We start from the raw sequence: 26,774 nt of genomic DNA, 5'->3' as shown, positions 1-26,774 counted from the left end.
TGGCTGGGCAGGAATGATTGAGGGTCAAGGGAGGTTACAATCACTGGTTCCCGGATTTTGGCCCTCCAAGTGTTTTGGACTTCATATCCCAGAATTCCTAACTATTAGCTAATATGGTAGGGAATTCTGGGTGTTGAAGTCTAAAACACCTAGAAGAAACCACTGGGTTATGGCTCAATGCAGCTGTTGCATTTTGCAAAGTCACTGTATATACAGTGTTCCCTCACTTATTGCGGAGTTTAGGTTCCAGGACCACCCACAATAAGTGAAAATCCGCGAAGTAGCGACACCATATTTATTTCAATTATACATTATTTTAGTAGTTATACATTATTTTAAGTATTTATCAACCAATCGCGTGTTGATAAATCGCCTCCTGTTGCTGCTTGGGATCCTTTTCTCTCCCTTTGGCTCCTCCTCCCTCCCTTCCTTTTGGCTGTAAATTGTAATTTTTTATGATTTATAATAATCTTTTAGAGTTTATTGAAAAACCGCAAAACAGCGAATCCACAAAAAGTAAACTGCGAAGTAGTGAGGGAACACTATCTTACTCAGCACTGTCTCCCTCCGCATTTTCACTACATACTTCACCAAAGCACGACTGCAGGAACTTAATATATTTCTTCAAATCTACGACACCATTGTATTGTCAAGGTCTTTCATGATTGGAATCACTGGATTGCTGTGAGTTTTCTGAGCTGTATGGCCATGTTCCAGTAACATTCTTTCCTGATTTTCACCTGCATCTATGGCAGGCATCCTCAGAGGTTGTGAGGTCTGTTGGAAATGAGGCACTGGTATTCATTTATCTGTGGTGTCCAGGTTGGGAGAAAGAACTCTTCTCTGTTTGAGGCAAGTGTGAATGTTGCAATTGGTCAGCTTGATTAGCCTTGCAGCTTCAAAGCCTGGCTGCCTGGGAGGGATCCTTTGTTTGGGAGGTGATAACTGGCATTTTATTGGCACTTAGATGTAAGGGAATGCTACTGAAACATGGCCATACAGCCTGAAAAATTCACAGCAACCTATGATTATTAGACACACACCAACAGAAAAAAATGCTTTATATATATATCAAAGTCAAATGACTATCTGTACGACAAATGCTGCTGGTAGGAAAAGGGACCATGTGTGATGTCACTGGATTGGCTGATGCTAGGTGAAGTGGCCCTCTATGATGTCACTGGGAAATATGCATGAGAGGGAGGGAGGAAAGAACCACAAAAAGAGCCATGTTGACATGCAGAAATTGTGAAGCAGGCCTTCTCTGAGCTGCAGAACAGAGAAAGTGGAGGGGAAGCAAAGAAAGGAAAAGGAAAGAGAGAGAGATAGAAGGGAGGGGGAATAAAGAAAAAGGGTAAGGGGCAGGAAAGGGGAAAACTATGAGAGAAAGGAAAGTGAAATAAGGGATGAAAGCAGAAAGGCAGTGGCCTTTCTAAAATCCATGCAATGCCAGGTATATACACTAGTTTATATACAAAAAAGGACCAGCGATTAAAAGATGCACACAGTTTTTTAGAGATGTATTTTATATGGGGGGGAGTACATCTTGGTATCAAAGAAATATGGTATATTCAGAAGGTCCCAGATTCCGTTTCTCACATCTCTAGTTCAACAGAGAATGTCAACGATTTTCATGGCTTTCAAACCTTGCCCCATTCTCTAGACCACCTTCTTCTGTCCTTCCCAGAAGTAGCCTGCCTAGAGGCATTCAAGATTGGCAGGTATGTTTTACAAATTGATTTGAAACTCCAACCCAATTTTAAAGACATTTTACTACTTCCAGATTTCTGCTTAGCTTTTGGTAATTTCCAGAAATCTGTGTGGCTCATGGAAAGTTCCTGAGGCAGCTGCCGATCCAGCCCCAGACCCCAAATGGAATACAATATTGGGTTAGAATGATGGACGAAAAGAATGACCTGGAATAAGGCTGTCCCCAAACGTTTTGCCACAAAAGAACAAAAGTTGTGTGGAGGGCATAAGGTAGAGGAGGAAGAGACTACAAGGAGCACCCAGTGTAACTCCTTTTCATCCAGGAACACCCAGTTCAAGCCCTCCCAACAGTTGGCCACTCAATCTCTGTTTATAATACCTCTAGAGAAGTAAGTTAAACCACATTCTGAGCCAGTGTATTCCCATATCCTTTCTCTTTCCTGTCCTATTATAAAGATGTTCCGGAGAAAGTTGAACACAGAAACATTTAATATGAAGGAAAGCAATGTAAACCTGGGGTAGAAAAGGTGGGCTGATTTCCCAGGGTTCAGTGACCCCAAAGAAAAGCACAGACTCAGGGAAGTGCCTTTCCCCCTTAAGGAATGCCAGGAGGTGAACTTAAAGCCCACAAGTTCTGGAACACATTATACATTGCTGATGGCCAGAGACAAATCTTGGTCCAGGGTGGTCCCAATCCTCACATGTAGAGAGAAGAGGTAGGTTGCAACAGGGCTGAAGGGGAATTTCCCTGCCCCAGTACAATGTGAAGAAACATAATCTGTGCATTCACAAGCCTTAATAGATCTGGCTAGATTTCAGGGAACTCAGCAGCATCCCAGTCGGTCTCCAGAGCCTTGAGACCCCGAGCGGATGGTGGATCCACTCGGTCTGATGGAGAGTGGCTGCGGTCCGATCTTGACACCGCTTCCCTGCAAAAGGAGACATTGAAGGGTTGAATGATAACAACCACCTTTGGAAAGATTGAGAGGAATCCAACAGCCCCTTTAAAACTATTGGTGGCAGACCTGTGGCCCTCTAGGTGTTTTGGACTTCAGCTCCTGATCACTGAAACAAGCTGGCTATGGCTTTTGGGAGTTGGTAGTCCCAAACACATAGAGGGCCAAAGGTTTAACACCTCTGACTAGGACAAAGACATTGGTAGTATAAGCTGTTGTGTATTACAATCTGTTTCATCAGATGCATCAGAAGTGGACTGTATTTTTTTTCTCTTGTCAACCTCAAAGGTATATGATTCCTTTGTGTCTTTATATGCTAAAATGGACTAACATGGCTATCTCATTGAATCCATCCATAGGAAAGCCAGAATTGCCTTGATTTTACCTTTGCCATCTGGGAAGCCTCAGGAAGCAAGCAGACTATTTTGAAACTACAAAACTCTTCCCCGCACATAGATAATCTATTTTCAAAAACCCCTGTGAGTTAGATCAGGCTGAGACAGAGTGATGGGACTGAAGAATGAGCAAGTTCCATGGCTTCATGAACCTTCATCGCCTATGTCCACTACTTCTCCACTACACCACATGGCATCATCCTGTGTTCAATGGGCAGCAGATTTTTATTTTGTAAAATTCAGGCTATTTTAAAATAGTAAAAAACATTGGGGGGACTGAAACAAGATTGCCATTCTGTAAAAATCTCCTTTATCTTTAAATTTCTATCAGTGGAGGGAGCTCAAAGGAAGCTTATTATTGACTCACCTCACTGTTAAGATCAAACTGGCCCCGCAAGATCTTTCTGTAGATGCCTTTTGCAATGCAGATAAAGGCCTGAAAAGGGGAATCAGAAGACAGAAAACCTTTGACTAAGAGAAGAGACAGGGGTGCAGTTACAGGGAAAAAGACAGAAAGGAAAGCACTGACCCCCAAATATGAATTCTGAATTCCCTATCAATTTTTCCTTGAGATCCCAAATTTCTAACACTGTAGGGAGTGGGATACGGAAAACTGTTCACATCTACAACTCTTCTATTTGTTAAGTAAACATTCCCTTGATAATATTGTCTGCCCTGTTTCCTTGGATGCCCAAACAATAAAGTTTAAGTACTCCTTATCTGAAACACAATGGACCAAAAGACTTTGGGATTTCAGACTTTTGGATTTCGGAATACCTGTAATTGTATATACTTACACAATGAGATAATAATAATAATAACAACAACTTTATTATTGTACCCCGCCTCCATCTCCCCAAAGGGACTCAGGGCGGCTTACATAAGAAAAAAAAATCCCAGTTTTATACCAGCCTTGTTTTTTCCATCCCTGCCTTGAGTGGACTTTACCAACTGCTTCTGTTTTGTAACTTGAATAAAAAATAAGCCAAATGAAAAGAAAAGAAAAGAAAAACAATCCATACATTTAAAACACAAAATAATAACATAGTTATAAAACAACATAACATGACAATTATTAAAACCAAGACATCAACTGCTATGTACAAGTGATTAAGTGCAAAATTCTGAGTAAAGATCTCCTGGAAATGGGACCCAAGTCTAAACACAAAACACCTTTTTGCTCTCCTAGTCTTTCTTTATAAAGTGACTTTTTTTTTTTACAGAATTTGTTATCCCCTAAGCTAACTAATACTTTCCCACACATGTTTGCTACATAAGGATCAGCACCAGCACATGTATTTGGGTAAAAGAAGGAATGATGGACACCAACCAAAGCATACATAGCCTCCTATCAAATCAAAGACAAATCACAAAACAATCTGATTTTAACCCTGCTCTCACAAAAAAATCTAGCCATTTCCAGATACACTTTTTTCATTGGGTCATTTCTGTCATCCATGAGGCTCTTAGACCTACCAAAACAAAATTAAAGTTAGGTTGTGTTCATCCTGCCAGAAAGTATGGACATTGTGACAGTAATTGGATTTTCAGCTCATACGGTTGTTAAAATAGGTTTGACATTGCAGTTAATTTGAAAAAAAAATAAAGATTAGCAATATTTCCAAGGAACACAACTTCACTCTTCCCTTATGTCCTGTGTCCAGGCCGCAGGAGCCAAATCAACTGTGCAACTGTATGCCCAAATATGTTTGTGTGTTTGCTCAAACGAGACAGGAACTGGAAACAGATGGGCACCTACCTCTTCCACATTGGTTGCTGTTCTTGCTGAGGTCTCCAAGAAAACCATTCCGTGTTCCCGAGCAAAAGCTTCACCTTCTTCCCTCTGAACAACACGCTGGTCCTCCAGATCACTATGGGAAGTTTGTCAAGTTAATCGATGCAGGGTGTGAGCTCCAGTCAGAAACAGCCTGAGACGCTGACACACATGTACAGATATAATTTGGTGTTGCCCCCAAAAGGAGAAAGGGGATTTGGAAATCTGGGGTGTTCTGTGGTTTCCAGGCTATATGGCCATGTTCTGACATTTCACCTGTATCTGTGACTGGCATCTTCAGAGATCCTCTGAAGATGTCAGCCACAGTTGATGGCCAAATGTCAGGAGAAAACGCTGCTAGAACACAGCCATACAGCTCCGAAAACCACATAACACCCCAATGATTCCAGCCGTGAAAGCTTTCAACAATCACTTTGAAATCATTCCATTCAGTTGTCTGCCCCAAACTATCCTGCATGGAATTTAGAAAGAAAGGGGGAAAAAATAAAAGGGGAACTTTCTGTGTGCATGGATACATACAATCACATGTACATGGGATTCATGCTGCCTTGAAAGCTATCCTGAGAAAATAAATCAAATAAAATACACTACACATAAACAAACACCAGAATGACCAACTGTGTATGATGCCCAGCGGGTCATTTGCTATCCTGACACATTCTGAATCTACATATTGCCAAAAAAGCAAAGAAATTACAAACCCAAAAGTAGCTAGATATCTATATCTGGTTTTGAAAAGCAATGTTTTTATGTAAAGTAGTGAAGTGGGTTTTAAAGGCTAATTTCTTCTAGAAGCTTTCCAGACAGTTCACCTACCCCTTTACAGGGCTGGTTAGAAAAAATAAGAGATCCAGGAATGCAGGTCTGGAAAAACAGGCAATTCAGGATGCTCTTGGGATGGAGGCTTCTAACTAGAAGACAACTAACTAGAATAGAATCATTGTATCCAAAACTAACGTAAGTTCTATTGAATGAAGAGCTTATCACCTCGAGTGTAAAGAAAATCCAATTAGCAACTCCCAAAATCATCAGTAATAACCAAGCCAAACAGACAAAATTCAGTGTAGTATTAAAATTGGAAATCATAACTTTTTACAAAACTGTTGTCTTAAAAGTAATTGTGGAACTGTGATGATGCCAGAAAATTGCCATCATATATTCAAATTTCTATGGTAACACACTCTTTTCAAGCCCTAGGTAAGCACCCCTAGGTAAGACCACTAACCTTTTATTGCCAACCAGCACAATCACTATATGAGAACTGGAATTTTTTCGGGCATCCTCCAGCCAGGTGTGTAAGTGGTTAAAAGTGTCCCGTCTAGAGAGAGAGAAAAAACAAGGCCAAGTGGTTGAGAAAGGCATAGGGGAACAGGTGAGGGAGGGAAAGCCCTGTGCTCATTGTCAACGTTTCTTATTTTGAGGACTATAGCTTCCAGAACCTTTTCAACAAGCATTATTATATAGAAGGTTCCTCAAAAAAAGAGAAACATTTCCAGATTTGCTTTCTACTTGTGGCAAGTTCCTATAAACTTTTACCATACTTCCTAGTGTCTGTACTGGTTAAAGGTGGAGGAAGAGGAGTTAATATTTCCCCAGACCCTCCTATAACTATGGTGGAAATAAAATGGAGGGTTCACAAGGAAAATAAGTTAATATTGCGGAGCAGGCAAACTCCAAAGAATTGTGCTTTTTCTTGGTCCCAGGAAACCTCCAAGGCTCCATGGGAATGCAGAGTAAACTAAAGGTTACATCCACTTTCAGTTTTCTGCTTGAATGAAATGAGGTGTGGTGTACATTTTGCTTGAAATTACCATTACTCCTCCAGGATGTTGCTGAGAACACTGATGAGCATTTCTGAGCAAGTAGGGATGTGGCAGGGTTGCAAAAATGGTGTCACATGGTATGTGTCTCCCATCCCCGCACTTGTACCTTTCTGGCTTCTAGAACTTCACTGTAACAAATCGTGAGACCTCACTATACAAACTTCGGTTGTCTTTTTTTAAAAAAAGTACACACATCTAAGGGGACAATTATGACTTAAATATTCTAAGGATTTTGAAAAAAACTTCCAGATTTTCTGGGGTGTGCCCCATTAAACTCTCCACAAAATATTCCTGAGCATACACTGTGTAGACCTATGATAGGGCCTCACTTGGTAATGTCATAGACCAGCAGTGCTCCAGCTGCTCCTCTGTAGTATGAGCGGGCGATGGAACGGAACGATTCCTGTCCAGCCTGTGGGGTGGAAGAAAACCAGTTAGGAGCACTCAGAACTACACCTCTGGCCTAAACTATCAGCAAAACATGTCAACCTCTTATTCAGAATTGGTGGTATGACCCAAGCAGAACATCAAAACAATTGGTGAACCTTACGCCCAAGAAAGGGATTCACTGCCATCTCCTGTGGACCTTTAGTTCATTTGTAGTCTTTCCCTGATGATAGTTAAGCTGTTTGTTCCATGTCAGTGAACATAAGGCGCAATACCTTTTGTATGCCTCAGTTTTTCTTCAAATAGAGACTGAACCCAGGCAAGCAAGCAAGGGTGATAATGTAACAGGGCATCATGTGGGTAAGGTTACACCCACCAAAACCCTTCCAACACTGTGATGATGTACTAGTTCTCTTTAGGGTAACAAAATTTGTGATGCAATAACATCCAGAGGACTTGATGTACATTTTGAGCCTTGTTGCCATTGTTTCAATTTCTTCTCCCATCCACTCTTGAAATCATGAGGGCTAGAAGATAGCTCTTTGGAAGTGTTTTTGTTCAGTGTACAAAGTGAAGCATAGCAGAGGTGCAGTAGTAATTGCAAGCCTGTGCAGCAACCTCGGTACCACCATTAAGCATCCTCCTGCATGTGTTTAACTATCTTTTGTACCTTGTATCAAGAAGAGCAGATTGAACAAAATGTTTGAAGCATTTAATTTATTCCATGAAACAGTCCACCAAAATGCTAGCCCAGTGTAATTTTAAGAAATACAGGCTCTCTGAGAATATTTACAAAAATGTTTAAAGATTGTCTTCAATATTGGTTTCCATATAAATAAACACAACTTGTGCTAGAAGATTGAAGGGTACCTATTCTTTGTTTAGATATTCTTCTTCTAGATTCCCTTTGCGACCTTCTCCTCCAAGCCCAAAGTTGGAAAAGTTCCTTTTTACAGTCCTCAGAATTCCCAGTGGTCATGCTGCCTGGGGAATTCTGACAGTTGTAATTCAAGCTCTGCCCCACCCTCCATAATTCCAATTTTCCCTCTGCATTTAGGAGAGTCAATGTTTCCTTTCTTCTTCCTTCCAACTCTCCTGCCCAGCTCTGGCACCTGTTACCGAACAAGCTGGAACAAGTCTTTCCTGATCAGCAAGATGTACAAAGAACTGAAGATGGCACAAAGGCTGGGAAGAGCTGCCCAAGGAAGTGGGAGGAAATGATGCAAATAAAACTAATGTGCCCTGGCTCTGCATAGACACTCTATTTATTTATTTATTTATTTATTTATTTATTTGCTACATTTATATGCCGCCCTTCTCACCCCGAAGGGGACTCAGAGCAGCTTACAAATTAAATTTACATACAATATTATATTAGTATAGTACAATACTGGTAACAAATTACTATATTGTACTGTATCAACATATTGCAATATTATTAGTAATATTACATGTAAAATATGATATATAATTAATATTATTATATTGTATCATTAGTATTATATCGTATTACAATATAATATTATGAATATTATATGTATATACAATATGTTATAATTATTACATATTGTAAATTATATTGTATATATATATTTATATATAAACACACACACACACATATATATATTATATTATATATGTAATATATATGTATGTATATGTGTGTGTGTGTGTGTGTGTGTATATATATATATATATATACACACACACACACACACACATGTATATATATATATAAAACTCTAGTCCCATCAACTATATTCCAACCTGTCTGGAGATCAGATAAAGAGAAACTAGGGGTCCTTACCGTGTCCCAAATCTGCAGCTTAATCTTTTTGTCATTTATGGTGATCATACGCGATCCAAATTCCACACCTGGGGGCAAAAAGGGAGGACAAAAATGGTTCTAAATGTTGAAGCCAAAAGTCCACCTAATTCCTCCCTGTTTACAATTGCCAATGACACTCCAAGAATATAGGAGTGAGGAAGGAGCAGTTGCCAACAAAGGGAGATCCAAGGAAGAGTGAACAGTTACAGTGTTTTATTCTGACCCGGTTTAGTTTCTTCATTCCTAGCATATGCACCAGAAATTCCCAATACCCAATTGGCACTGGCTCTCACCAACTGTCAAGTTATGGGAAGATAGGAACCGTTTATCTGTGAACTGCAACAAAAGGCATGATTTCCCAACACCTGTGAAAAGAAAGATACAGTCATAAGTTACTGGACTTGTCAGCACTGGATGCTAAAACAGGGAGGATGATATAAGGAATTCCACAAAAGAAATGAGGCCAGACCTTCAGAAATCAGACCTGGGGCAGATGCTGACACTGTATGAGCAATAGTATTATTGTTATTTATTCCATTTTTAAGATCTTCTCACAAGCCTGAGAAGATAAAATAGCAGCAAGGCAAATGGACCCTATTAAGTTGTGGCACATTGCCTCTGGAATTTGAAATCTCTTGCCTAATCACTAAGCTCCACTACTGGTGAATTATTTTTAAATGAAATCTACTCATAAAGATATTTTTAAAATGTCCTTTGGCTTTTAATAGTTTTTAATGCTGGTGTTATTACTGTGACATATTGCAGCAATACAACAGAACCGGTGCTATACATCATGTGGCCCTCCAGGTGTTATGGACTTCAAACTCCCAGAAGCTCCGGCCACCTTGTTCAATGATCAGGAATTCCTGGAGTTGAAGTTCAAAACACTTGCAGGGCCACAGGTTGGACACCAATGGTTTAAATCAAGAGTGGAATTCTGCAGCCAGCTTTCAAACAGGGGCTGGATGGCCATCTGTCAGGGATAGTTGGGATTGTGCATTTCCTGCATGGTCAGGGGTTGAATTAGATGGCACATGTGGTCTCCTCCAACTCTATTATTCTATGATTCTATGATGTTGTTGAACTATGATTACCAGCAATCTTAGTCAATGTAGAAAATGGCAAGGAGGGCTGGAGCTGCCCCAGCATCTCAATATTGTGAGCAGAGAGGATTTTTTAAAAGGCAGAATGGAGTCACATCTTTCCACAGATTTGCACATTGACATGTAAATGGAGCAAATTTAATTGAGTTCACCGCTTACATCCACACAGGCTTTAATCTGGACAGAAAGATTATAATCTGAAAGGACCGAAATGTCCAAAGGTTTGAAAGCTAAGACCAATGAGGAGTGGCTTAGGAAAGCTAAATATGTTTAACTTGGAGGAAGGAAGTCCGAGAGGGAAATTCAGGAAAAGAGATCCCACCTAAACCATAGGAAGAACTTCCTGGCAGGAAGAGCTGTTTGGATTATGTGATTTTAATTCTTTTTTTAATATTATGCTTTAATTGGTTGGCTTTAATGTTTGTTTATTCATTGATGTATGTATTTATGTGGCATTGAATTGTTGCCTTTGTAAGGCTGCCTTGAGCCCCCTTCAGGGTTGAGAAAGGCGGGATACAGAGATGGTAAATAACTAAATAGGATAGTGGAATATGCTGCTGCTGCGTGAGGTCCCTTTCACACAGCTGAATAAAATCCCACATTATTTGCTTTGAACTGGAATATATGGCAGTGTGGACTCAGATAACCCATTTCAAAGCAGATATAGTAGGATACTCTGGGTTATATTGTTGTGTGGAAGGGCCCTGAGTGTGGTGGTCTCTTTTGTAGGCTTTTAAGCAGAGGCTGGATGGCCATCTGTCAGGAGGGCTTAGATAGTAGGTTCCTTCCTGCCTGGAAGAATAGGTTTAGAAAGGGTGACCTTTGGGGTATCTTTAATTCTTATTGTGGTTTTTTTTTTCTAGTCAGGAGCGACTTGAGAAACTGCAAGTCACTTCTGGTGTGAGAGAATTTGCCGTCAAGGGATGGCCAGATGTTTGATGTTTTACCATCCTTGTAGGCGGCTTCTTTTATGTCCCCGCTTGGGGAGCTGGAGCTGACAGAACTCACCTGCTCTCTCCAGATTTGAACCTGCCGGTATAAGGGTTTAGCCAATTGTGCCACTGGGGACCCCTTCCTAAACCTTTGTGCCAGCTGGACTGCTGACCTGAAGGTGGGGTTGCTGACCTGAAGGTTGTAGGTTTGAATTTGTGAGATGGGATGAGCTCCCATCGGTTAGCTCCAGCTTGCAGGGACATGAGAGAAGCCTCCCAGCAGGATGGTCACATATCCGGGTGTCCCCTGGGCAACATCTCTGTAGACAGCTAATTCTCTCACACCAGAAGCAACTTGCACTATGTTCTCAAGTAGCTTCTGACATGATATTTTTTTAAATACAGCTCATATATAGTAGAGTTTCACTTATTCAAGACTCGCTTATCAAAGGTTCTGGATTTTTGTAGTCAATGTTTTCAATATATCATATTTTGGTGCTAAATTCGTAAATACAACATAACATTACTGCATATTGAACTACTTTTTCTGTCAAATTTGTTGTATAACATGATGTTTTGGTGCTTAATTTGTAAAATCGTAACCTAAGGTAAAGGTTTCCCCTGACGTTAAGTCCAGTCGTGACCGACTCTGGGGGTTGGTGCTCATCTCCATTTCTAAGCCGAAGAGCCGGCGTTGTCCAAAGACATCTCAGGTCATGTGGCCAGCATGACTGCATGGAGCGCAGTTACCTTCCCGCCAGAGCGGTACCTATTGATCTACTCACATTTGCATGCTTTTGAACTGCTAGGTTGGCAGGAGCTGGGGCTAACAGTGGGTGCTCATTCCACTCCCGGGATTTGAACCTGGGACCTTTTGGTTATCAAGTTCAGCAGCTCAGCGCTTTAACACACTGTGCCACCAGAGGCATCATAACCTAATTTGATGTTTAATAGGCTTTTCTTTAATCCCTCCTTACTATCCAATATATTTGCTTATCCAAGGTTCTACCGGCCCGTTTAGCTTGGATAAGTGAGATTCTACTGTATTACATATTGGGTTTGATTATTTATGAACAGTGTGATTTTTTTGTGCTTTGAACAGATTTTTTTGTGTTTCCTATGAGTAAATTAAAGGTGCGTTGAATGTTTCTTGGAAGGCTTCGACCTTTCTTATGGTTATATGAAAAAAGAAAGTTTACTGCAGGCCTGCACAAAGGTGGCCTTCAGGCATTTGGGACTCCAACTCCCAGAAGCCCGGCGTGTTGAATGATCAGGCATTCTGGGAGCTGAAATCCAAAACAACCGAAGGGCCACAGACTGTGTAGGCCTGGTTTACTGTCACAAATATTAGAAAATTAAAAAATGGGTCAATTTGGGCCCTCCAGGTGTTTTGGACTCCAACTCCCACCATTCCTAACAGCCTCAGGCCCTTTCCTTTTCACCCTCGGCCGCTTAAGCGTGAGGCTGTTAGGAATGGTGGGAGTTGGAGTCCAAAACACCTGGAGGGTCCAAATTGACCCATGCGTGTTCTAAAACCAGGCTTTCTCTTTGTTTAGAAGGCCTATGCTCTTCCCTAACCAGGCCCTACGCTCCTCCCATACCGGAGTCCCCGATGACGATGTATTTGAACAGATAGGCGTAGGCCATGGTTGCCCGGGAGCCCCGAGAATGAGGCGGGAGAGGCCTCCAGGGGCAGCTTTCGCTCAGGCCACGGGACCTCTGCCTACTCCTCTCGCGCTTCCTATTTCAAAGTGTTGACTAGGACCCGCCCTCTTCCTTCCCGGCGCTTTGTTTTTTCCCTTTCCGGTGCCGTCTCCTTCATGACGGCAGCGCCTTGTGGCTTCCCGCGGCAGGACTTCCGGCGGCATTCTAGGGATCTCTTCTCGGCGGCCTCTCTTAACCCCGCCCACTCCCTTAGTCTTCGGCCTAGGGGCTCTATTGCGTCACATCCGGGGAGAGAGAGGGAAGGAAGTGGAATGCCGAACTCCAGCCGCGAAGCCGTTATTATTCGGCTCTTTGACGTCACATCCGGGGAAGGCCGAAAGCGCGATTCGCCTAGAATGGCGGCCCTCCGGCCTCCCTTTCTCTCTCAGTCGCCTTAACGGTTCGAGTGAGGAAGGAAGGAAGAAAGGAAGGGCGAGGCTGATACTCCCGCAAGGAAACACGGCCTCCTGTCACCGCCACCACAACCCCCTCCCAGCCGAGGAGTCAAGGAAGGAAGAGTTTAGGCCTCCACAGAGGAGGGCCGTGTGCAACGCCGGGCGGAAGTGACATTCCCTACCGGCCTTCGCTTGGGTGGGCGGAAGAGGCGGAAGAAGGTTCCGGTTCCGGGAGAGGAACTGGAGGGGGACTAAAGGAAGCGGGGAGGCGGGGGAGAGAGTGCCGAGCGGGGTCTCCCCGCTCTCCCGGCTCTGGAGCTTCCTTCGCCGCGGCCATGGAGGTGAGGGGGCCTCGGGGACGGGGAGAGGGCCTCCGGGGTCTCTTGTCTCATTGCTGCCTCCACCTATGGACTCCTCTGCCAGCATGGATGCCTGGCTGGAAGCCACCCGCATTTATTCATTCATTCAGTCATTCAGACTGGGGGAATCCAGTGGGGAATCAATACAGGTTGACTATCCCTTGTCTGAAATGTTAGGGACCAGAAGTATTTGGAATTTCATAGATCGATAGATACACACACACATGCCCTAAGGAGAACAAGCCCTATGAGGAGCGGCTTAAAGAACTGGGCATGTTTAGCCTGCAGAAGAGAAGGCTGAGAGGAGACATGATAGCCATGTGCAAATATGTGAGGGGAAGTCATAGGGAGGAGGGAGCAAGCTTGTTTTCTGTTGCCCTGCAGACTAGGACGTGGAACAATGGCTTCAAACTACAGGAAAGGAGATTCCCCCTGAACATTAGGAAGAACTTCCTCACTGTGTGAGCTGTTTGGCAGTGGAACTCTCTGCCCCAGACTGTGGTGGAGGCTCCTTCTTTGGAAGCTTTTAAGCAGAGGCTGAATGGCCATCTATTGGGGATGCTTTGAATGCGATTTCCTGCTTCTTGGCAGGGGGTTGGACTGGAGGCCCATGAGGTCTCTTCCAACTCTACTATTCTGTGATTCTATGACATATCTTATGCACTTGGGAATTCATATCTATACATAATAAGGTACCTTATAGAAATGGCCCAAGCCTGAACACAAAATCCAGTGGGACGTGGTAAAAGTATAGCATGCACGGGCAAACTTCGGCCATCCTGGTGCTTTGGACCCCAACTCCCACAATTCCTAACAGCCAGCTATTAGGAATTGTGGTAGTAATATTCCAAAACACCCACAGGGCTGAAGTTTGCTCATGCCTGAGGTAGAGTCTCCCTTGTCAGAAATGTTAGGACCAGAAGTATTTGGAATTTTATAAATCGATAGACTGTACACACACATATCTTATGGACTTGGGAATTCTTATCTATTCATATACATAATAAGATAGTTTGGAGATGTGGCCCAAGCCTGAACACAAAATCCAAAGGGGCTCACTACAAGCAAACTTCGGCCCTCCGGGTGTTTTGCACTCCCAACTCCCACCATTCCCAACATCCGGGAGAACTATTACTTCCCTTGATCTAGTCCAGGCATGGGCAAGGCACGGAACGGATCAATGCACTCTGGACATGCTCAGGAACATTGTTGGGACTAGATAGTACTATGGAATGGATCAATGCACCCTAAACATGCTGAGAGGCATGGCTGGAAAGGAATAGTCATATATGGAATGGATCAATTCACTCTGCACAGGCTCAGAGGCATTGCTGCAATTGCATAGTCAAAGGCCTCCCTGGCATCAGAGTCATGCAATATGTAAATACACTGGATATGACCAGAGGCATTGCTGGGTCTGGGTAGTCATATATGGAATGGGTCAATGCACTTTGGATATGCTCAGAGGCAGTGCTGGAAGGGAACAGTCCTGCACTGAATGGATCAGTGCACTCTGGACACATTCCATTATCTGAGATACTGTTTCATTATCCGGGTGGACTCCAAAAAGGGACTTAGACAGAGAAGGATAGTCCATGGGGGGGGGGGGGGGGGGATTTGAAGGAGGAAAACCATTTCTCCCTTTTTTGCTGGTTATTTCTCCCCTCCCTTCCACACACACTTCCCATGTCATAAATGAGGGTTGTTTCCACAACAGCAACATGGGTGGGGGGAATAACAGGAAAACGGGGAAATTGTTTTACTACTTCAACCCTCCTCCCCCAATAAAATGGATTATCCTTAGTCTAGGCTCCCTTTTGGGCTTCTCCCAGATAATGGAACAATATTGAAAATGAAGTTCGTTTATATTGTACATATACATGGCCATATTTGAATAATTTTGTGTACAGAACAAAGTTTGGACACGTTGAAATAATCAGAAAGCACAGAGTGTCATTACCTCAACTATCCATGTGAACAATTTGGATTGTTTGGTATTTCATCATTTTGGATTGGAGACACTCAATTCATAGATGGGAAGGAGGTCATTCTACTCCTCTTGGATATGGGGAAATGTACAACAGGGATAGGAATCCAGGTGTTGTCAGACTTCAAGTTTCAGGATTCCTCACCATTGAATCTGCTGGAGCAGTTAGGGCTGATGGGATGCAAACCACAACATTGGGAGGGCTCAACGACTATCACTTTGGTGTATTGTATGTGAGGATGGGGAAGGGTTGCTAGCATTTGGCTTGGAACAAATCTGGTTTTCTTAAGGATAAAGGCTACCATCTACTTTCATGGTTTGGAGCCTTTGGCCCTCCAGTGTCATCCTTGCCTCCGCAGACCTCAGATGAGGGCCATTTAATTCCCAGAAATACTAACTATTATGGCAAGGGTCAGGGATTTGGCTTTTTAAACTAAAATAATGCTTTGGATGCCTGAGAAATATGGGAAATGGCCATCTGTCTATATAGGTAGTTGGGTTGCATTTCTTGTTAGCCTTAACAGGACAACCCATTTTTGTGGGATGATGAGGGTTGTAACATTTCAACATCTGGAGGGGCAGTTTCCCCTCATTTTGATCCACTTCTTTTCATAACTGTCTTGAAACTTAATGAATGTCGGACTTCTTTAGTTTCACCTATCTCATTCCACAATAACCATGATTTAGAGTCATGTAGAACTGGGCCATCAGATTGGGTCCATATAATCCAGAAAAGTTCCAAAGCAACACATTGAAGTAGCAGCCCTCACCCAGCATTTCTTCTGGTTGCAGAAGTGCCATTTGATTGTGTCTTATAGTTATGTCTTGATCCCTATCTTCTGAATTCCTCCCTTCTCCTGGATCAAAGAACCAGAATGTTTGGGTTCGGTGAAGGAAAGAAATAGGTACTGCAGGATTGGAAGAAAGGACTGACTCAGTGGATAAAAAGTTGAAAGCCCTAAGAAAGGCATTGTGGGAAAGAGTATGTAGCCACTAAAGTTTGTCATTTGAAGATACAGGATAGGTCCTGTAGAGCAGTGGTTCTCAACCTGTGAGTCCCTAGATGTTTTGGCCTTCAACTCCCAGAAATCCCAACAGCTGTTAAACTGGCTGGGATTTCTGGGAATTGTAGGCCAAAACACCTGGTGAACCACAGGTTGAGAACCACTGCTGTAGAGACTTTGATGGAATGGAGATGATAGAGGTTTAGTTGACTGAAATATTGTAACAATGTAATGTCTGATGGGAATATGAAGTAAAAACTAGAATGATACAAGTATATCAAGGCCTGGGTGATGGTGTCAACCCATGTCCATTATTTGTAGTGTATTTACATATTTTTGTAAACCATGTTGTTATTTGCCTTCAAGCCAAATTTATGGTGACCTGTCATTGAGAAAAGTGGATTGGCAAGCTTTTTTAAGAGGTAATTTTGCCAATGGCTTCATCTAAGATCAAGAGTGTGTGACTTGCCCAAAATCACCCAGTGGCTTTCCATGACTAAGTTGGGGTTCGAAACATGGAATCTCAGAGCAGTATTTAAACTCTTGCACAATCGTTTTTACTTTTCATTCACCCATTAGTGGCAATGTCCTTTGAACTGTGTGAGTGCATATGAGAGGGTGAATGGATACCTCTTGGAATAAAATAAATGAACTTTGAATCCTTTCACTCCCTGATGCTAGTGGAAGTTTTGTGTCAGCTATTCACTGTTATTTGTGTTGTAGCCAGCACTGCTTATCTTGTCTGGTTATGCAGCCCATATAGGCTGAATTGCCATTTAAAATTGTTGTTCATCTAATTGAGCAATGCAGCTCAGGAAAACTTTGACACAAGGATATGCTCAGGAGTACATTTTTCGGTGGAGATAGAAATGCTGTCTGACTTGCATTTATTGGAAGACAGCTTGGGATTCAGTGATAACTGGAGCATGAAAACGGAACATGGTGGATTTTTCTCTTGTTTCAACAGAGTTTTATGCACAAGGCCAGTGTGTATTTCACTCAGACCATTTGAAGTGGTAGGAAACTGTTTTGTCTTTGACAGTGAGTGTGTTTGTAGTTGTATGAAGACAACTGCATTGGCATCCTAGAGTACATAATTATCTTTGAGCCCATATTCCGGTCAAGTCCTTGCTACAGGACATCTTCATGTGTTGTTGCTAGACAACTACAATATGCCTTTTTCCATTCTACATTGCAGAACCATTGTGGTGTAATAGTTGGATTTTGAATTGGAAGATCTAGGTTCAAATGTCATCTAAGTCCATAACTCTGTGTCCTTTACATATAGGATCTTTTTTAAAGCAGAGGTTAGATGGCCATCTGTCAGGAGTGTTTTGATTGTATTTTCCTGCATTTCAGGGGGTTGGGTTGGATAGCCTTTTATGTTTCTTCCGATTCTGTGATTCTGTGATTGTTAAAATAGATAAAGTGGGGAGGAATATTATTATATGTGTACACTATAGTCTAATTGGAGGAAAGGCAGAATATAAATCCAACAAATAAAATCTTTAATTGTAAGATACTAGAATCTCTTTTAATTTCCCTCACACCCCTTTGCTCTCCTCTGATGTTAGCAACAGACAACATCAGAATCTGCATTACTGATCCTTCAGTATATCAAATCTGGTTTGGTGTGGCCTCTGAAAATCTGGATTCTTTCATATAATTTTGACTGCAGGTCCTGTCTCTCGTCATTGGTTAGGACTGTTGGGAATTGTCAGATACATCTAATGAATATTTGGCTAGAGAAAGGTGACTTGTTCACTAATATAACACATTTTAGATCCAGTTGTCCCTTGTATTCTCCAACTGATACACTTTTCAATCATACCACACCTGCCTTGGTGTTTCAGAAGTCTCCTAGAAGCCATTTGTTGAGCCAAGTTGAAAAAATGATGGTTGTTCCAAGTGTATGGGGCAGTGAGTGAGAAGAGTTGAAGTCAAGCCAAGGAATAGGAAATCCTTGGTTAGATGAAGAGACAGAATTCACAGAATGCATATTTCAAGTATGATAGGTGCGAACTAGTTTGGCTTGCAAGATGGTGAGTTTGAAGTAGGACCAGGAAGGCTTGAGTTTGAATTTTCAACTGGTGGACATGAAGGTTAGTAGATATCCTAGGCCAATTGCTATATCTCAGCCGAGCACACCTTACATGGGAATGGGAAAATCTGACATTCTGAATTGGGTCCCTTGGATAAAGAACAAGATGGAAGTGGAGTAAAAATCAAGTCTTACATGTTTTGTAAAAGATCACCAGGGACTACTTCATGTATGCCTGTTCATGAGTAGGATCTTACCTTGCTGTGGATTTGTTTAGCTAAATCAGCTGTGTTTTATCATATTTGTGGTGGTGAATAAGGAGATCTAATTGCACACTAATGTTCTCCTTTCTTTAAGTTCCCTGGAGGAAATGAGAATTACCTGGCAATCACTGGGACAGCTCATCCCTTCTTGTCAGGAGCTGAGGTGAGATGGATCCCATAAAGGGTGGCTTGCAGGGGCTGTGGAAGGGATCAGTACAGGATACAAAGCATTTGTACAAAATGAGAACTATCAGGGAGTAGTAGTAAAGACATGGTCTACCCACAGTGCTGTCCTTGGGTCCTCCGTTTGAAAGGATTGGATTGAAAGTCACATGAAAGGGCTCTTCCCTGTCAGGTAGCAGGGCAAGATTAAGGCCTGAAGCTAGGAGTGGGCAACACTATATTACCCAGGAGCTAACCCCCCACCAAGACATTTCCATTGGTTACACCCCTCCACTGCAAACCCAAATACCTCTATTTCTGCAGTCTGTTTCAAAATGGTTGTCATTTTTGAGAGGAACTGTATAGGAATGCAGAAGTATTTAGGAACAGTACAGGCTTCTCAGGTGGAATTGGGCTATTTTCTTTTCCTTTTACAGATTTGTGGGCTTTCTGCCTGATTTGAGAGCACAAGTTGCTTGAAAATCATACATTGTTTTTAAAAAGTAGAGGGCTTTGGGAGGGTTTGGAGACACAAAAGTGGGGCCTCACGTGAAGCCCACAGGTCATGCCATGTGCACACCTAGTGTCAAGTTAGAGGCCTACTATCATTAATCCCCAAATTTGTAACAAATAAAAAAAATTAGAGGACCTTTAAAATCTAAAGACCTAAGTCAGAGTTAAGGATGAATGGGTTGTGGGTGCTTTTGGGTGGATCACAGACATCCCTATGTAATCCAATCACAGTCATTTGGGAGAGGGGGGGTTAAAATGAGGCATTCTAGCCCAGAACAAACAATACCGTTTTAGACAAACAGCATGTAACCAGACTTAGGCCCCTTCTGAGATTTCTATGCCTACATTAATCTTTCTCTCCTTCTGTCCCACTCAGACTTTCCACACACCAAGCTTGGGGGATGAAGAGTTTGAGATCCCTCCCATTGCGCTGGACGCCGACCCCTCCCTGGCTGTCGCTGATGTTGTCGGACATTTTGACGACCTGGGTGACCCTGTCACTGCTCCAGATGCCACCTTCTCAGCCCAGTATGGGGTGCAGGCACTTGACATACCCGTGGGCATTAGCCACAGCCTCATGGAGCAAAGTGGAGGGCTGTTGAGCAGTGGGTTGTCCATGGTGAGTCTACAGTTTTTTATTTATCGGGAACACAAGGAGGGCTATTAGAATGCATTACAAGCACAGTAACCTGTTCATATGGCTAACAGGCAGCAGGGCATCTTCCTCTCCCTATTGGGTTTGAGAGTAACTGCATGGCTTTGTACAATTGCCTGTTTTTTCATGAGTTCTCTGGCATAAATAGAAGTTTTAAGGAAAGAGATGGGATCTGGCCCTAATCTCAGCCCAAATGAAATTATATAAAGGAAAATCCCCTTCTACTTTTGTGTAATCTGCTAAAAGATAATGGGTCAATTTGTGCATGCCTTCCTTAAGGCTATCTCCATGACTTAAGTTGAGTCTCCTTCTCTATCCCTCACTCCTTCAGGACTTGGATCATCCCATGGGGACTCAGTACAGCGCCAACCCACCCGTCACCATTGACGTGCCTATGACGGACATCGGCTCCAGCCTCATGGGACATGGGCAGCTGACCACCATTGACCAGTCAGAACTCAGCTCTCAGCTGGGCCTCAGCCTGGGAGGTGGATCCATCCTACCTCCTGCAGCCCAGTCTCCCGAGGAGCGGCTCTCCCCAACTCCCTCACCTGCCAGTTCCATGCCTGAAGAGGAACCGGAAGAGATCAGGCGGGTGAGTCTTAGCCTGTTTGCTGCAAAGGGGTTCTATGAAAGCCCAGTTTAGCCACACTGTATCTTTGCCACATTATGCCCATTGCTGGTATTGGTGGCATTCATCATATGTTGGCCAGGGTAGCATGGAGTAAATTTTCTTGTTGTTGGTTTTATTCTCAGCAGTCTCACCTGCATGGAACCTTTCTTGACCTTGTCTATCTCTGTCCTGCAGCAGGTCTCTGTCGCTAAGCCAACCATCACAGCATCCATAGCGCCCATGCCTGTCACACTTCCTGCAGTGGTTCTGGAAGCAGCAAAAAAACAAAAACCGACCAAGAAGCAGAAAAAGAAGAAAGACCCCAACGAGCCCCAGAAGCCTGTCTCGGCTTATGCCTTATTCTTCCGTGACACTCAGGCAGCCATCAAGGGGCAGAACCCCAAGGCCACCTTTGGCGAAGTCTCCAAGATCGTGGCCTCCATGTGGGACAGCTTGGGGGAGGAACAGAAGCAGGTATGTATTTTGAGGGTGCAGCAGAATAAAAATTGAGAAAGAACATAAGACTCTGTGGGGACAAAAGAGTTGGGGATAACACTGAAGAGTTGATAAGGAAGCCATGTCTGCAGAATTGCAAGAAGGAGACATTTGAGAGGTCTTGAACATATGAAGCATATCTTCTGTAGCATGGATGGGAAATGTGAGGCCTGCCAGCTCTTTTTGGACTGTAGCTCCCATTGTTGTCTGGGTCTAGTTGAAGTAATCAAAAATATCTGAAGGGTGTTGGCTTGCAACTTCTGTTGCAATGAATACTTACGGATCACACATATATACATTCTATAACTTTAATGAATCACTGACTGAAACCAAAGAGCTGTGGGCTGTGTCCTAGTGCAAGTTGTTTAGTGAGGAGGAGTATGACATTCTCTGCAACAGCTCCCCTTTCCTCTTGCAGGTGTACAAGAGGAAAACGGAGGCAGCAAAGAAAGAATATTTAAAAGCATTGGCAGCCTATCGTGACAACCAAGAGTGCCAGGTAAGAGGGATTTCCTTCCTGCCTTTGCCCATCTGGGGGATAACTTGTGTTATTCTATACCGTGTCCTGCTACTTTGCCTTGGATGAAGGAACTACTATAGACATGAACATTCCTATGGGACAGTGGTGGGCAACTGCAGTAAGAATGCAGTTTTCTTGTTTGGCTATACATTGAACTCAGAACTCAGTTCTGGTTATGTCATCTGTATTTTTAAGTGTTGGATAGTTTTAGGTAAATGCACAGCCCTTCAAGGCTTTTGCAAGTCAACATTTTTCAGTGCTTTGCCCCTACAAGAATAAGGGGGCAGCAGGGGCTTGGGGTTCTCTAGGAGCAAGGGGAAAAAGAAATATTGGGAATTGCCTTTACCCAGTTGTTTGAAAAGTTTTTTTTTATTTCCTCAGGTCCTAGAATGTACCTGCCACTGTAGCTACTTGGTCATATGGGGAGGGGAATTCTGAGAGGGGCAAGTCCCAAGAAATAGCTTTTCCCAGCTCTGCTCTTATTTCCTTTTTCCTGTAGAAAATCAGATTCTATAGATACCTGAGGTTTTTTGAGTTCTGAGCAAGAGTGTTTCCTGTGGAAAAGTCCTTCATAAACAACCTTATGTAATCATGTATAAGTCTCCAAGTTTTAGTAAAAAAGCTACCCAAAAAACTGGATTGATTTATCCATAGGTCAATGTGTTGTACTTAAACTCAAAAGAGGAATCGTCCCCTTTTCTGAGTAGCGCAGTGAAAGGTAGGAGCTTAGTTTGTCTCTTGGGAGAACCTGAAGAAGCACCAACCTCCTCTCTCCAGCATGGCATCACTTGTGGCCTTTTTGAATGCCTGGTTGGGAAAATGACAGTGATGGCTGACTCCTTCAGGTGGCATTGATGCTTTTGCTTCTCTGCGGAATGACCAGAAGTCATGACTTATCCAGAAGTCGTGTTAAAATCCATACTTTTGACCTTCAAAGCAGCATTCAAGTTATGCTGCTTTGAATGAGTATACAATTTGGCTTGTTGGCGATAACTATTTTTTCTTGCTAACTCGCAGTGGAAGAGCAGTCAGTACCTCACAGGACAGTACTGGTTCTCATTGCTGTCACTCTCTGCAGTATTGTTGTTGGTGAAGGCCCAAGATTAATGAATAGAGTGTCCCTCTCATTTTTGACTCAGTTTTCCAATTCCCTCTCCCCAGACGGTTGTCGAAACAGCAGAACCGGATCCAGTCTCCTCACCACCTGAGCAGGTGGCCCCAGTTGTGGAGTCCACTTCTCCGCCAGCCCCGGTGCTGCCCACCCCGCCATCCCTCGAGAGCCCCCCGCCTCCTCCGACCATCGTCTCCACTCAGCCCACCGTGGTGGTGACCTCCAGCACGGGGCCCCAGGTGGCCGGCCAGACCAGCATTACCAAGATCATCATCCCCAAGCAGATGCTGCCCTCCTCATTGGCGGTGTCCTCACAAGGGGGTGTGGTGACGGTTATCCCCGCAACCATGGTGACCTCGCGGGGCATCCAGCTAGGGCAGCTGCAGACTGGGACGGGAACCACCCAGATTGTCACCCGGTCAGTGCTGGCCGCAGCTGCTGCAGCCGCAACATCCATGCATCTTCCGCGCCTCCAGCCCCCACCCCTTCAGCAGATGCCCCAGCAGCCCCCGACCCAGCCGGTCACCATCCTGCAGCAGCCCCCACCCCTCCAGGCCATGCAACAGCCCCCCTTCCAGCAAAAGGTGCGCCTCAACCTCCAGCAGCCTCCGCCCCCCTTACAGATCAAGATCCTGCCCCCACCTGCCCTGCAGATCCAGCCCATTGCCCTGCGCACAGAGGAAGGCAGCCCCGAGAGGCCCAGCACTGAACTTCAAACGTCTCCAGAGGCTGTGGATGTGGTGCCAGAGGTGAGGAGCACTGGGAATCCTTGGTAGGCTGGTGGGAAAGGAGGTAGAATAAAAGCATAGAGGTTGATCAAGACTGCCTTTGAGTATATGCTGGTGTCTGGTTCACACCAGCCAATAGCAATAATAACAACAACACTTTATTTATATTCCGCTCTATCTCCCCAAGGGGACTCAAAGTGGATTACAACATACAGAGATAGGCAAACATTCAGTGCCTTTGATACAGTGAAATAACAATGACATACAAATACACAGAACAAAGGTAAAGGCTTCCCCTTTTATCTCCGGCTTTCTGGAGGCGGTGCTCAACTCTGGCCATGGGGAAGTGCTCTTGTTCCATTTCCAAGCCGAGAAGTCTGTTGTCGGTAGACACTTCCTGATTGTGTTGCCGGCATCATTGCATGGGCGCCTTTACTACCTTCCCGCCCAGCAGTACCTATTGATATACTGGACTTATATTTGCATGTTTTCAAACTGCTCGGTTGGCAGGAGTTAGGACTAACAGCAGGAGCTCACCTCATCCCAAGGCTTCGCACTGCCAACCTTTAGGTCAGCAGATTCAACAGTTCAGTGGTTTAACCCATTGCGTTATATCAGTGATGAGTGATGATTTCTAATACTGAGAATTTTTGTGGCTAGGATAGCAATCAGAATAATTCATTGCTGTTAATGGGCCTACAGGTGAACTCCAATTTATACCAACTATAGCTCTGGGCTTTCTTGACATATTTGTTTAGAGGGTATTTGCCATTGCCCTCCTTCTAGTCTGGAAGAGTAGGCCTTGCAATGGATCAGGGATTAGAATCATGATCTCCTGGAATTAAGATCCAACACTTAACCCACCATACCACATTGGGTCTCAGCTTTAGAGTGGGATTCCTTATTTGGCAGTGAGTTGGACTATATGGCCCTTAGGATCCCTTCTAGCTCTCTAGTTGTCTGCTGCTAAGAAGCAGATCCAGTTGATCTCCATGGAAACCAAGGTGCATCTCATTTTAAATTGATTCTTTCATACAGTACCAGAAACTCCAGGGGATGACTGAAGACCTAAATGAGGTCATCCAAGCTATTAAACGATTTGTTTTACTTATTAAGGGAACATGATTGGAGGTATAGTCAAGGCAGCTTTCTGTGGAGGACATATCTGCATCTCTTCAAGACAGTTTACACCAATGCGGCTCTATAGAAAGCATAGAGTCCACAAGGTAGCAAAGTTGGAATTGTTGTCTATTGTATCAGGATGGGAGAACCTTCTACAGAATACCTCAAATTTAACAAAGCCCAGGGCACTACTATAACTTATTTCTACATTGATAATCTGTTGGCACTCACATCTCCTTGCAAGCAGAAAACGAGAAAGGAATGCTTCCTTCCCACCTCTATCAGTTGACAACATTCCTATCAACCAACATTGGGTTTGGGATAGGAATAAAGAAGATTGCAAGTAAATCTGCCAGCGTCCTGTCTCAAGGGGAAGAGGGAAAGCAAACTTTTAACACTATACTGCTCAACTTGGAGGGAATGTTTACTTGCCCTGTTGCAAATCTCATCAAATTAATGAAGTGCATCTTTTCCCCCTTGCAGATGGAGTCTCCAACGCAGATGCACGTGGAGCTGGTGTCCGAATCGCCAGTGGCCATGTCTCCCCGGCCTCGCTGCATCCGGGTGGGCTGTGACAACCCTCCTGTGGCCAACAGTGACTGGGACAATGAGTATTGCAGCAACGAATGCGTGGTTAAACACTGCAGGTGTGTGTGAGTGAGACTTGCAGGTCTGTGTGCTGTACTTTGCCTTCCAGCCAGCCCCAGCCCAAGGGAAGGAGGGAGTAGGAAGTAGAGCCAGCGGCAGGAGCAATGCAAGGAAAGCTCACATGAGTTGGGTTTTTCCCATATTATAGAAGTCACTTTTTTGTTCTTTCTCACATCTTGCAAACACGTTCTCAGACATTTCCATGCAATGCCATCACAGGGGCAGCCTATGAGGAACACTGTCAGGGCTGAGAAATCTGAAACCATCTAGATGCTGTTAAATAGCAGCTGCCTGATAAGAGCATGGCATATTGGAAGGGCCACGATGCCTGCCTCCTTTTTATAGATTGGGGCAAGCTCTTGGGAGCTGGGGAAAGATTGGAGACAGTCCATTGCTGCTTGTAATTCTAAATTATTTAGATTTAATCCAGCTCAAATGTTAGGAGCTTCTATTTGATTAGCCTTGAAATGGCACAGTTTCCCATCACTAATTGGAAGGGAAGGATTGAGGCTTTAAGTGTCTCTGCAAACTGAAAATCCAAATAGATCCAATTCTCCAAAAGTATCTGGTGCCTGTGCTCTGATGCAGACTGCGGTTGCTGGTGATCTTGGAATCTGCGTAACATAAACGTGGTCAAAGTACAGTCCACAGTCTGCGTTTGACCTCCGAACCTCACTTTTATAGGCATTAAAACCATATGTCCCCTATTTTTTTTAGGAAATGTGATTTTGCCCACACAGAAAGCCCACTAATATGGGTGAAAATGCACAAAAATATCCTTACTGCAAACTCTCAAGAATTCCATTTTGTCTGCAAACACCTCTGCTTTCTTGTATATTTCCTCCCCATCAAAGCCCATATTTTAGCAGTAGAATCCTACATGCTAGGTCAGTGTGTCTCTATAAATTGCACAAAAAACTTGGGTTTTCTCTACCTCTAACGCCTCCTTTTTTTCTGTCTCTTTCACAGGGATGTATTCCTAGCTTGGCTGGCCTCCCGCAATTCAAACAACAATGTTGTCTTTGTGAAATAACCTCCAGCCTTTTGGTTGGGGAGGAACAGAGAGCACGACCGATTTTGCGTCCCCAGTGCACACTAAGGACGACTAAAAACAGATACAAGAATCGCCATGCAACTTTGGGGCGGGAAGGGGACATGGCGGAATTGTACACGACTTGGAGACCCTCTGCAGGAGATGATGTCATTTTTTGGGGCGGGAGGGAATGGGTTGGATACTGCAGCCATCCCCTGTTATTTTTTTTCTAAATATTATCCCTTGATGTTTCTCTTGATGGAGTCAATTAAAAGCTGGACAAGGGATATTGGAAGTGGTTTGCTGTGTACTTCTTGGGAGAAAGAGCTGAGAAAAAAGTAATTCCTGTTTCCAAGGAAGATGAAAAAGGTAATCAAATGAAGTGAAGAATCCTGATCCCTACATTCTCCAAAGTACTATAGGAATTGATAGCAAGGAATTGCACCAGGAAAGGGTGGACTTCCTTTGGGTATAGTCTAGGGATGCGAATCA

At 43.6% G+C, this 26,774-nt stretch overlaps 2 protein-coding genes across 3 annotated transcripts; one reads left to right on the top strand and one right to left on the bottom strand.

Annotated features, from left to right (window-relative positions):
* Positions 1–2,177: 2,177 nt before the first annotated feature.
* Positions 2,178–12,806, bottom strand: rab2b (RAB2B, member RAS oncogene family). Its single transcript, XM_062957296.1, has 8 exons — positions 12,531–12,806; positions 9,188–9,259; positions 8,874–8,941; positions 7,009–7,091; positions 6,082–6,174; positions 4,821–4,932; positions 3,429–3,497; positions 2,178–2,639 (listed from the first exon to the last, which is right to left on the bottom strand). Exons 1-8 carry the CDS (start codon positions 12,574–12,576, stop codon positions 2,535–2,537), a joined length of 648 nt encoding a protein of 215 aa, XP_062813366.1. The 5' UTR covers positions 12,577–12,806; the 3' UTR covers positions 2,178–2,534.
* A 125-nt stretch (positions 12,807–12,931) lies between these two features.
* tox4 (TOX high mobility group box family member 4) lies at positions 12,932–26,569 on the top strand. Of its 2 annotated transcripts, none has more exons than XM_008120410.3 (9): positions 12,932–13,369; positions 18,777–18,845; positions 19,734–19,976; positions 20,344–20,607; positions 20,824–21,099; positions 21,539–21,619; positions 22,802–23,500; positions 25,085–25,248; positions 26,219–26,569. In XM_008120410.3, the coding sequence occupies exons 1-9, from the start codon at positions 13,364–13,366 to the stop codon at positions 26,280–26,282; spliced, it is 1,866 nt and encodes a 621-aa protein (XP_008118617.1). In that variant the 5' UTR covers positions 12,932–13,363; the 3' UTR covers positions 26,283–26,569. The 2 variants fall into 2 exon arrangements, with proteins under 2 accessions (XP_008118617.1, XP_008118616.1); XM_008120409.3 differs by having other exon boundaries at positions 12,935–13,369; positions 20,821–21,099.
* The last annotated feature ends 205 nt before the right edge of the window (positions 26,570–26,774 follow it).

This window comes from Anolis carolinensis, chromosome 6 (assembly GCF_035594765.1).
Source record: "Anolis carolinensis isolate JA03-04 chromosome 6, rAnoCar3.1.pri, whole genome shotgun sequence".
NCBI lineage: Eukaryota > Metazoa > Chordata > Lepidosauria > Squamata > Dactyloidae > Anolis > Anolis carolinensis.
Note: the sequence above shows the minus strand (reverse complement) of the source record. Positions and strands in the feature narration are given on the sequence as shown.